General features: G+C 38.7%; 1 protein-coding gene across 1 annotated transcript in view; it reads right to left on the reverse strand.

The window, feature by feature from the left end:
• The window catches only part of LOC144958573 (thrombospondin-type laminin G domain and EAR repeat-containing protein-like), a 90359-nt gene extending 82232 nt beyond the window's left edge, over positions 1-8127 (reverse strand). Inside the window, exons 1-2 of the mRNA XM_078890643.1 lie at positions 7981-8127; positions 2154-2522 (exon numbers count right to left, since the gene is read on the reverse strand). Of these exons, the coding sequence (XP_078746769.1) occupies positions 2154-2169 (16 nt within the window). The 5' untranslated portion in view covers positions 2170-2522; positions 7981-8127. The remainder of the gene's footprint in view (positions 1-2153; positions 2523-7980) is intronic.
• Between the last annotated feature and the right edge of the window lie 4347 nt (positions 8128-12474).

Below are 12474 nucleotides of genomic sequence, written 5' to 3' on the forward strand. Positions count from 1 at the left end.
TTCTTTCTTTCTTTCTCCCTTTCTTTCTTTCTATATTTCTTTCTCTCTTTCTCTCTTTTCTTTCTTTCTTTCTCCCTTTCTTTCTTTCTATATTTCTTTCTCTCTTTCTCTCTTTTCTTTCTTTCTTTCTCTCTTTCTTTCTTTCTATATTTCTTTCTCTCTTTCTCTCTTTTCTTTCTTTCTTTCTTTCTCTCTTTCTTTCTATATTTCTTTCTCTCTTTCTCTCTTTTCTTTCTTTCTTTCTTTCTCCCTTTCTTTCTTTCTATATTTCTCTCTCTCTTTCTCTCTTTTCTTTCTTTCTTTCTACCTTTCTTTCTTTCTATATTTCTTTCTCTCTTTCTCTCTTTTCTTTCTTTCTTTCTCCCTTTCTTTCTTTCCATATTTCTTTCTCTCTTTCTCTCTTTTCTTTCTTTCTTTCTCTCTTTCTTTCTTTCTCTCTTTCTTTCTTTCTTTCTTTCTCTCTTTCTTTCTATATTTCTTTCTCGCTTTTCTTTCTTTCTTTCTTTCTTTCTCTCTTTCTTTATTTCTCTCTTTCTTTCATTCTCTCTTTCTTTATTTCTTTCTTTCTTTTCTCCTCATTATTGCAGACCTGCCAAACACTAACGAAGAATTCGTAAAAATAAAACAAAAAAAAACACGAATTTTTGGCTTCAACAGCAGAAAAAAAAAATAGAAATTTTTGATTCAATACAATGTGTTAAAAAGTAAAGTTTAGTGTCAGAAAGCATCTAATCAGGGTTTTTTGAAGGCATATTTTTGTAAAGCGCTTTGAGCACACTTAGAGGATATTGCGCTATATAAAAGCTCGCGTCGATTGATTTATTTATAATTTTTTTTCTGCTAAGGGCAAAATATAAATTTGTAAATTTAATTGGATTCAATAGTCTGTCGTCACGTCGCCCAGCAACGGCGAGCAGCCTGGTTCTAAACAAAGAAAATCGGTACTTTTTATTCTTCATGCTTGCTAGAACTTTCCATATGTCATGTGATCAGAATGATTAAAAGTCAAAATATGATCATATTAATAATGTTGTTTTTTCCCCCTCTGGATACGCTTTTATGCTCGTCGGAGAAATATTTCATAAGGGCGTCCGCCATTGTTCCGATATTTTAGAGCCAGTTACTAAGTTACCATGCGTCATTACGAGGGAAGTGACGTCATGACTGTTGAAGAGTATTATAGTGACTTCTACTTCTTCCCTCTGAAAAGTTTTTTTTTTTTTTTTTAATTTTCAAGTTGGCAGGTTTGTTAATAGTGACCCGTCATTTCAAAGCGGTGTTGTACCAGGACGGTTCAGATGGCGAAAGATGAAGGTATAGATGGAACGAAATTTACGTCACTTGGCTCTCTGATTTTGTTTTTCAGACAGCCAGTTTGGTGATTAGTTCTCACTAAGATTACACCGATCACAAGATAAACGTTCAAGATTACAAATAGCTGTGTGTGTGTGTGTGTGTGTGTGTGTCTGTGTGTCTGTGTGTGTGTGTATTGGTACGAGCATTGCATCCGACTGGCGAATGTTAAAATATTTTACCTAAGCGCATAGCACCAATAGCCAGAGAAACAAGATGTTCGCGGAACCAGAGCGGGACTCGAACTCGCGACCTGTATGTCTGAAAGTAAGTGTCGTATCACTAGACCAAAAATAGCCGCAAATAACAGAATGAACGACCAAACGAATTGGCCAATCAATCAATCAATCAATCAATCAATCAATCAATCAATCAATCAATCAGTCAATCAATCAATCAATCAATCAATCAATCAATCCATCAAGCATTCAATCAATCGATCAATCGATCATTGATTCATTCATTCAATCAATCATTCAATCAATTAATTATTCATTCATTATTTCATTCAATCAATCAAATCAATCAATAAATCAATCAATCGATTAATCAATCAATGAATCATCATTCAATCAATCATTCAATCATCCATTCATTCTCTCATTCAATCAATCAATCAATCATTCAATCAATTTATCATTCATTTATTATTTCATTCAATCAATCAAATCAATCAATCAAATCAATCAATTAATCAATCGATTAATCAACCAATGAATCATCATTCAATCAATCAATCAATCAATCATTCAATCAATCAATCATTCAATCAATTAGGTATCTAATGAACAACATCTTACCTTTATGAGGAAACATCTTTCTATCTAGTTATTCCCATCGGTGTTGAAAACGCCTGTTTTCACAATCTGTCGCTGGTATTGACCATGGTCCAGCCGATGACTCGGACAACAACGATGACGACGACAAAGATGATGATGACAATAATGACGATTGATATAGATGATGACGACGACGACGATGATGATGATGATGATGATGATACCGTCGACAATGTTGATTGTTATAATTCACACACTCCTCCGACATTTTGAATTTGTTTGACCATTTCCAAACGTTATACCAAAAACAATGACCTTGACTGACCACAGCCAAACTAGGGGTCAAGGTCGCCTAGATACACATTCGTCGTCATTCTGATGTCTTCATTACTAATAAATTATTTGAAAAAGAAAAGAAAAAAAGAAGGAAATGACAAAAATAAACACAACAGCTTCGAAAAAGTATAAAAATACCAACAACAACAAAAAAAAAAAAAAGAAAAAATGTTTCGGGCTCAAAACCCTTCTTCAGTCTACCGCAAAAACAGTTTTATATATTTTTTTTTAATGTGACCCCTCGTCTCAAAACGGTATTAAGTTGGGAATGACCAGATGCTAACAAGTAAAATTATAGTTAAACTGGTCTAAAATATGAAACGTTGGTATTTAGTACAGTAAAATATGATATTCCTTCTCCTCTATAAAGCATATAAACACAACTTAAGTCTGATATTTCTGGCTACAAATGTCATTTTCCGCATCTTAATCATCCCGACTTAATACCGTTTTGAGACGAGGGGTCACAATTAAAAAAAAACAAAATATCATTCATCACTCCAAATCCAGACAGGGGGACCCCCGATAACTATGTGGTCTAGTGGTATGACACTCGCTTTCGGATCGGAAGGTCCTGGGTTCGAGCTTCGCGCTCGACGCATAGTTGAGTCCTTGGAAAAGGCTCTTTACTCACATTCTCTCACCGTACTCATGTGTAAAATGAGTACGTGGCCGTTAACAGCGGTGACTCTGTCCGAAAAATTGTAATATCGCCTAACAGGCGGCATGTTCCGTCCTACATGTTAAATGTTGCTGTTTACTAGGGACCCCTTGTAAAGCGCTTTGAGAACATTTAGTGGATATTGCGCTATATAAAGCTCTTTAAGAAGCTCAACTAAAGCTAAATTTGAATATATAATTTTTGTAAGCTCAGTTGGTAGAGCACTCGCTTCACACGCAAATGGACCGAGATCGATCCCGGGGGTGCAGTCGAGATAATTTTCTGACCTCCCCCCCCCCCCCCCCCCCCCCCCCCCCCCCCCCCCCCCCCCCCCCCCCCCCCCCCCCCCCCCCCCCCCCTATCTCCCACCTATCCACCCAGCAGTGAATGATACAAAGCTGAGTCTTGTTATATTTGGCGGAAAGTACTTTGCGATAGACTAGCGTCCTATCCAACGGATAGCTAGCAATTGCTATTGTCCGTTTCACGTTATAGAAACCGGGATAAACTCCAGCTCCATATGGGCCTAATGTCTTTGAGGGACCACCTTTAACCCTCTTCTTACCAACTACAGGAAAATCGGAGTTTAATCAGACTAAAAACGTTTAACGATACACATTTTTGTGTGTCAGACATGGCTTACTCTTTTATTATTTTTTTCTCAGTAATAATATGTGACCCGTCGTCTCAAAACGGTATTATGTCGGAACGAACCACATGCTTAAAATCCGAATTTAATTGTTAAACTGGTCAAAAATATAAATTAATGGCATTAGCACCCTAAAATATGGTTTCCATTCTCCTCAATAAAACATACAAACTCAACACAAGTCTGATATTTCTGGCTATAAATTCAATTTTCAACATCTTAACCATCCCGACTTAATACTGTTTTGAGGCGAAGGGTCACATATTTCTGGCTTTTTTAATGGTTTATAGTACTCATACAATGCCTAAATGAGTATATTAATGATTTTATTAGATAACTGCATTGTTTACCATTAAAAACCCAACTGTTAAGATAAACCTGTTATCGCCTTTGTCTACTGCCGCACATGTTATAGATATCTGCAATTTTCATCTTGTAGCACAATGCGTGGTAATTAAATTACAAATTGATTAATGCTATTCCAATATGATAGATTTTATGCTTAAATTATCAATTTATTGTTGTGTTTTATTTGCATTGTAAAGCGCCTCTGAGCACATTGTGGATCTAGGCGCTATATAAATTAATTCATTCATTGGTCAGGCCTGAGTCGAGTAAGCCATGGTGTCAGAACATTATATCCGAGTGGCGGATGTTGTGAGTATTTGACCTCAAAGCATGCATTAATGCGTTAACGAAGGCGATGATCGATTATCCTCTAGATTGTGAGCAGCGTGGCTCAGCGGTACGGTCTTCGTTTCGTACCCGAAAGGTACAGAGCTAGATTACTTTTTAATTCAGAAAAGTGAGTGGAGCAGGCACTTATGTTGGTAACAACAAGATATGAAGTGAGTAGAAAAGTGCCAGAAGACAATAGAGAATAAAAAATTTTTTCGCGGCGGTGGTGGGGTTTGAACCTGCGACCTTATTGGTACGAGATTACCCGCTGCGCTGTGTGGCCTTGAGCAAGTCACCCCGCTCAAGCTCAATTTGCGGCGCTGCACTGCTGCTGACGCCTGGGTTATTCCAGTCTTCCCTTGGAATAGACCCTAGAGACAAATTTCCCCTATGGGATGAATAAAGGGAATTTTTTTTTTTTTTTAATTTATTTATTTTAACACACAAGTAATGAACAAACGCTTTCCCATTGAGACAGAGAAATGGTGGGGTGGGCGGTGGTGGGGGGGGGGGGGGGGGGTTATTATTTTTCCGAGTGGTTAAGGCATCTCTATTGTCTTCTGGCACTTTTCTACTCACTTCATATCTTGTTGTTACCAACATAAGTGCCTGCTCCACTCACTTTTCTGAATTAAAAATTCACCCCATACACCGGAGCATACTCAATGTCTCAATCGTTTCTATGTTATATGTTTGTGTTGAGAATAGTGGCTATAAAGCTTAACTGCTGGTCAAAATTACTTCGCGATGGTGGTGTGCGAACGAATCGGCGGTCTCAAGAAGTGGGTGAGAGAGTGATCTAGAAATGACTTGGGTTTGAAACGAATATTTTTGTGTTCGTGGATAGCTCACACGGTAGAGCCACGCTCTCACCTGCCAGGCGGAGTTGTCGTACCAATAAGGTCGCAGGTTCAAACCTCACCACCGCCGCGAAAAATTTTTTATTCTCTATTGTCTTCTGGCACTTTTCTACTCACCTCATATCTTGTTGTTACCAACATAAGTGCCTGCTCCACTCACTTTTCTGAATTAAAAAGAGCTAGATTACCCGCTGCGCTGTGTGGCCTTGAGCAAGTCACCCCGCCCAAGCTCAATTTGCGGCGCTGCACTGCTGCTGACGCCTGGGTTATTCCAGTCTTCCCTTGGAATAGACCCTAGAGACAAATTTCCCCTATGGGATGAATAAAGGGAATTTTTTTTTTTTTTTTTTATTTATTTATTTTAACACACAAGTAATGAACAAACGCTTTCCCATTGAGACAGAGAAAGGGTGGGGTGGGCGGTGGTGGGGGGGGGGGGGGGGGGGTTATTATTTTTCCGAGTGGTTAAGGCATTGACTGCACTTTGACCAGAAAGGTCAAGCTTCAGACACTTTTGGGTTTTGTTCTTTTTCTTGGGCAAAATTATAACCTCCAATAGGATTCATCAGTCGTGACGTCACTTCCCTCGTAATGACGCATAGTAACCTAGTAACTGGTTCTAAACTATCGGAATAATGGCGGATGCCCTTATGAAATACTTCTCCAACGAGCATAAAAGTGTGTCCAGAGGAGAAAACATGATAAATCTGATCGTGTTTTGGCTTTTATACAATCTGATCACATGACATGATGAGAACGTTCTAGCCAGCATGAAGAATAAAAAGTACCGATTTTCTTTGTTTAGAACCAAGGTGCTGGGCGGACGTGACATCAGACTATTGAATCCTATTTATTGGTAACTTTGGAGAACAAGAGTGATTCCTGTTGATATCAGATGTTTGTTTGGCGTATTACTTAAGTAATGGGACCGATCTCTAGATAGATCTTGTACGAAGTTGACGTCACTAAGATCTTTGTTATTGTTTACTGGTTGTTTTTTTTGCCATCCACGTTTATGAGTAATTCTCACTTAACTGTATTATCCAGACTATAAAAGTTAATTGTTACACAGAGTTTTGTGTGTATAGATAGTACGCGCTTGGCTAAGAAACTCATAACATTGCCATCCGGAAGTATAACTCCACCCAGTATCTCTATATAAACCATTTTATTTTTAAATTGAAAGAGAGTCAAAAATTGTGAGCAATATTCAGGAATGTAAAGCATGCTCTTCAGATTAAACTCACACTTACAAAACGCGTTTTATTCTTCAACTTATAGGATTCAATAGTCTGATGTCACGTCCGCCCAGCAACGAGCAGCTTGGTTCTAAACAAAGAAAATCGGTACTTTTTATTCTTCACGCTGGCTAGAACTTTTTCACATGTCATGTAATCAGAATGTATAAAATTCAAAACATGATCAGATATATATAAAGTTTTTCTCCTCTGGATACACTTTTATGCTCGTCGGAGAAGTATTTCATAAGGGCGTCCGCCATTGTCATTGTTCCGATAGTTTAGAACCAGTTACTAAGTTACTCTGCGTCGTTTACGGGGGAAGTGACGTCATGACTGTTGAAGCGTAATTTGGCCAGAAAATTATACTTGAGAATTTATATAGCGCAATATCCACTAAACGTCCTCAAACCTTTTTATAAGGGGTCCCAGGCCAACAGCAACACTTATATGACGCCTATTAGGCAACATTACAATATTTAATTTATTTTACTTGTTTCTCTATGGATGCTATGCTTTTAGCTTTAAAACTCACAACATTCGCCAGCCAGATAATACGTACCAACTCACAAAACTATGTGTAATCTTAAACGTATATAGATAGAACGAAGATGACGTCACTCAAGCCTTTGTTATTATATTTTGCCATCCGCGTTTGTGAGTGATTCTGACTAAACTGTATTAACCTGACTATAAAAATCATGATTACACATAGTTTTGTGTTTTGGTCCGTTATACTTCCGGATGGCAATGTTGTGAGTTTCTTAGCCAAGCGCATACTATCTATAGTCCGATTTAGTGAGAACAACTCGTATAAAAATGGATGGTTAAAAAATAACAAAGAGCTGGATGACGTCAATTTTGTTCCTTCTATTATTTTTTTTTAATGAATCAACTAAGCACCTCAGGACTCGAACCACATAATTCTTTACTATCCTGTGAAGTGTATTTATCACTACACCACTGCAACAACACGACACAGGAATTCAACATAAAAATTATTCTTTTTATCATTTCAAGAACTAAAGACAGTTTACTACAATCCATCGAAATATCAAATAGAAAAACAAAGAATAAAGCAAAAATATATTATATTTTAGCTAAACTAATAATCAACGAAATCAATTGATTAATATAGATTGTTTAATAATAATAATAATAATAATAATAATAATAATAATAATAATAATAATAATAATAATAATAATAATAATAGTAATAATAATAGTAATAATAAAATAATAATAATAATAATAATATAATAATAATAATAATAATAATAATAATAATAATAATAATAATAATAATAATAATAGTAAAAATAGTAAATAATAATAATAATAATAATAATAATAATAATAATAATAATAATAATAATAATAATAATAATAATAATAATAATAACGTTTTCGTAAAAATCCAATACAGTTTACGTCACACAAACAAACAGCTGTCAACCGAATGTACCTCCTCGCTTAAAGAACTGATATTAAAAGAAGACAAATAAAAGGAAATAAAAGAAAAAGAGAGGAAGAGTGAGAGTTGTAAAAATACAAATAAAAACAAAACGAAACAAAACTCTCGACTCCTAAATTATAAGTCAAGACGCGGTACAGTTCGAGAGGTGACGGTTGTGAAGGGATTGGGTGGTGGTGGTGGTGGTTGGTGGGGGAGGGGGGGGGGGTCAGATGTGTGCGTGTGTGTGTGGAAGGGGGAGGGCAGTGGAGGGGGGTGTCTGCGACAAGGTAAGCAGACGGATTGACTGATTGACTGACTGACTGACTGGCAGAGCGTCGGGAGTCGAAGGGAGGGAGAGGGGCGGTGGTTTGGGGGGATTTTGGACGTTGGTGGATTGGGGGGGGGGGGGGGGGGGGGGGGGGGGGGGAGGAATTGGGACGGAGAGGAGAGTGTAAAATTAATGAATTATCCCCCTTGAATCCCTTTATTATAATAATAATTATAAATCCGGTAAGCTGATTGGTTGATCAAATCAATCACATGACATTATTTCCCTTTGTCCGCTCAGCAGAATGGCTCAGCAGTACGGTCTTTACTTCGTACCCGAAAGGTACTGAGTTCGATCACCCGCCGCTGCGCTGTGTGGCCTTGAGCAAGTCACCTCGCCCTAGCTCAATTTGCGGCTCTGCACTGCGGCTAACGCCTGGGTTATTCCAGTCTTTCCTTAGAATATACCCTAGTGACACCGTTTTCTCAGTTGGTAAAAAAATGAAATGAAAAAATCCTGAAAATGGCGGCTGGTAAGAAGAGAGTTAAATTAAGAGAAATAAATATCTTAATTCGTCCCAAAGGGGAAATTTGTCTTTAGGGTCTTTTCCAAGAGAAGACTGGAATAACCCAGGCGTTAGCCGCAGTGCAGCGCCCCGCAAAGCGAGTTAGGGCGAAGTGACTTGCTCAAGTCCACACAGCGCGGGGGGGGGGGGGGGTAATCGAACTCGGCTACCTTTCAGCGCCGCAAATTGAGCTAGGGCGAGGTGACTTGCTCAAGGCCACACAGTGCAGCGGCGGGTGATCGAACTCGTTACCTTTCGGGTTTGAAGCAAAGACGACGCTGCCCCTAAATAATAAAGCTAACATTTGATTTTATCGTCAAAATTACGAAAACATATTGAGCATATTAATATAGCAATTTCCACTAAACGTGCTCAAAGCGCTTTACAAGGGGTCCCTGGTCAACAGAAACACATCAGTAGTATCTTGCAAGAGACATGACGCCTGCAAGGCGATATCACATTTTTCCCCCCCCCCCCCCCCTTCTTTTTTGACTAGGACCACGATGTGAACAGCCAGGTACTCATTTTACACCTGAGTACGATATTGCACAAAATTACTAAGGCGCACTAAACCTGTTTTTTTTTTGTTTTTTTTTTTTGTTTTTTTTTTTTTTTTGGGGGGGGGGGGGTTGTTGTTGTTTTTGTTTTTTTTTTGTTGTTGTTTTTTTTTATGTTTTTTTTTTTTGGCTCGTTTGCTTGCTTTTGTTTTGTTTTGCTTTTTTCTTTCTGCAGTTTTTTTTTTTTTTTTTTTTTTTTTTTTTTTTTTTTTTTTTTTTTAATTTTTAATTTTGTTTTTTAGCTGAATTTTTTTTTCTTGTAGTGGGGGGGGGGGGGGGGGGGGGGGGGGGGGAGGGATAGTTATTTTGAGGAGAACTTTGGTATGCCTTTAAGTAAAAACAAACAAACAAAAAAGAACACAGGCTGTATAAAGATAGCATTCCCTTTATTCGTCCTCACTGAATCTTTTTCTATCTAAAGTGTCTGTCTCTAAACAAGACTGACATAACTCAGGCGATTGCCGCAGTGCAGCATTGCAATGAGGCCTACAGTGGAGCTCGATATCCGGTTCACCTGGTGTCAGGGCAATGCTTTATCCACTCGCCTATCTCTTCTTCCCTTCTCCCCCCCCCCCCCCCCCCCTCCACCCCCCCCCCTTCTCGTCCTGGTGTTGTAGAGAGAGGTAACAGCGGAAGCCCCACCCACCCCTCGTGTTTTAAAAGGCCCTATAATACCAGTTAGACAAGAAAACAAGATAACAGTAACGACACAGGAGCGAAGGCGAGGCCTTCCGAAAGCTCCTACACCGCCAGTATTCTTGTTCTAGTAGGGGGTTTGGGAGGGGGGGGGGTGAGACTTTTTTTTTTTAATTTTCTCCCCTCCCAAACCCCTTACTAGAACATTATTTAAAAAAAAATAAAAATACTGGGGATGTAGGAGCTTTCGGAAGGCCTCCCCAGAGGAGTTCTCAAACGATGGACAGTGGAAAAGCAAACACGATTGTTTTATCTATTTGAACACCTACACCCCCCCCCCCCCCCACCCCTCTTCTTCTTCCTCTCCCCCTCGTGTTTGTTGATAGTGATAAAGTTAGTTGAAGCCCCACCCCTTACGTTCTATGACTTGACGGACTGACACGCAGTGAGAATTTCAAAGGCCCTCCCCTGCCATTCAATTTTATGACGTAGCGGCTTTAGTAGTAGGCTATTACTATTATTGGGGGGCGTGGAAAGGGGCGTGACCAATGTTGTGATATTTTACCATAGAAAGGTTTCTATAATATGACGTTTTATACATACATAGTAATGTTATTTCATTCATATTTGTGACCCATCGTCTCAAAACGGTATTATTTCGGAAAGAACCAGATGCTTAAAAGCCGAATTTAATGTTAAACTGGTCAAAAATATAAATTGTTGGCATTAGCACCCTAAAATATGGTATCCATTCTCCTCAATAAATCGTATAAACTCAACACAAGTCTGATATTTCTGACTATAAATTCAATTTTTCAACATCTTTACCAACCCAACTTAATACCATTTTGAGGCGAAGGGTCACATTTGATGTATGAATTGTTATTATTCTACCCCTCTTCCTAAAAATAGTAACGCGGAATGACGTCAGATTATAAATCGTTAAATTTCACGAAAAATTTGATTCTTTAAAAAGAAATATTATTTAAGTGTTTGTTGTGAACATGTCTTTTATTCAAAGATGACGAAATCGGAATTGATTAAGGAGGGCTAGAATAAAATATTTCATACAATCTTACGTTTTGGAATTCGAACTTTGTTCCCAACGCGTACTCGCAAGCTTGGGCAGGTTAGGAATACGATTCAATAGATAGTATGCGCTTGGCCAAGGAGTTCACAACATTGCCATCCGGAAGTATAACGGACCAACACACAAACTCTGTGTAACCATAAACTTTTATAGTCTGGTTAATACAGTTTAGTGAGAACAACTCACAAACGCGGATGGCAAAAACAATAACAAAGGCCTAAGTGACGTCATCTTCGAACTATCTATAGTCTGGTGTCACGCCGCCTGGCAACGGCGGCCATCTTGGTTCTAAACAAAGAAAATCATGACTTTTTATTTTTCATGCTGGCTAGAACTTTTTATATGTCTTATGATCAGAATGTGTAAAAGTCAAAACATGATCAAAAGTATGTGTTATTTTTCTTCTGGATACGCTTTATGCTCGCCGGAGAAATATTTCGTACGGGCGTCCGCCATTGTTCAGATTGAGAGAGAGAGAGAGAGAGATTGAGAGAAGAGAGAGAGAGAGAGAGAGAGAGATTGAGAGAGAGAGATTGAGAGAGAGAGAGAGAGAGAGAGTAGAGAGAGAGGAGAGAGAGAGAGAGAGAGAGAGAGAGGAGAGAGAGAGAGAGAGAAGGAGAGAGAGACAGACAGAGAGAGAGAGAGAGAAGGAGAGAGAGAGAGAGAGAGAGAGAGAGAGAGAGAGAGAGTACCTACTGGTAAAACTGGAATTCCAGCTTTGATTGGGTTGATGAATTACCCGTTGACAAAGCAGCGCAAATCCATGTTTTCACCATGCTCAATGCGCATAGAAATCCTTCTCCCAATCTCCTTTACACGACTTATAATAATATGCATTATTTTGTGTACAATACGTTTCGGGACTGCCTAAGAAGGTCGTTGAGCTGTGATCGGGCATCGAAATTGAACGCACGCTTGGAGATGACTGCTCATCTCGTGGGAGAGATTGAGCTTTTTTTAGCTTTATATAGCGCAACATCCACTAAATGTGCTCAAAGCGCTTTACAAGGGATCCCTGGTCAACAGCAACATTTAACATGTAGGACGGGAAATGCATGACGCCTGTTAGGCGATATTACAATTGTTCGGACAAAGACAATGCTGTTAACGGCCAGGTACTCATTTTACACCTGAGTACGGTGAGAGAATGTGAGTAATAAGCCTTTTCCAATGACTCAACTATGCGCCGAGCACGAGGCTCGAACCCAGGACCTTCCGATCCGAAAGCGAGTGTCATACCACTAGACCACATAGCCGCACAGATTATATATATATATATATATATATATATATATATATATATAGAGAGAGAGAGAGAGAGAGAGAGAGAGAGAGAGAGATCTACA

The sequence above is a fragment of the Berghia stephanieae genome, chromosome 13 (assembly GCF_034508935.2).
Source record: "Berghia stephanieae isolate SIO BIC M18660-M18661 chromosome 13, UCSD_Bste_1.3, whole genome shotgun sequence".
Classification (NCBI taxonomy): domain Eukaryota; kingdom Metazoa; phylum Mollusca; class Gastropoda; order Nudibranchia; family Aeolidiidae; genus Berghia; species Berghia stephanieae.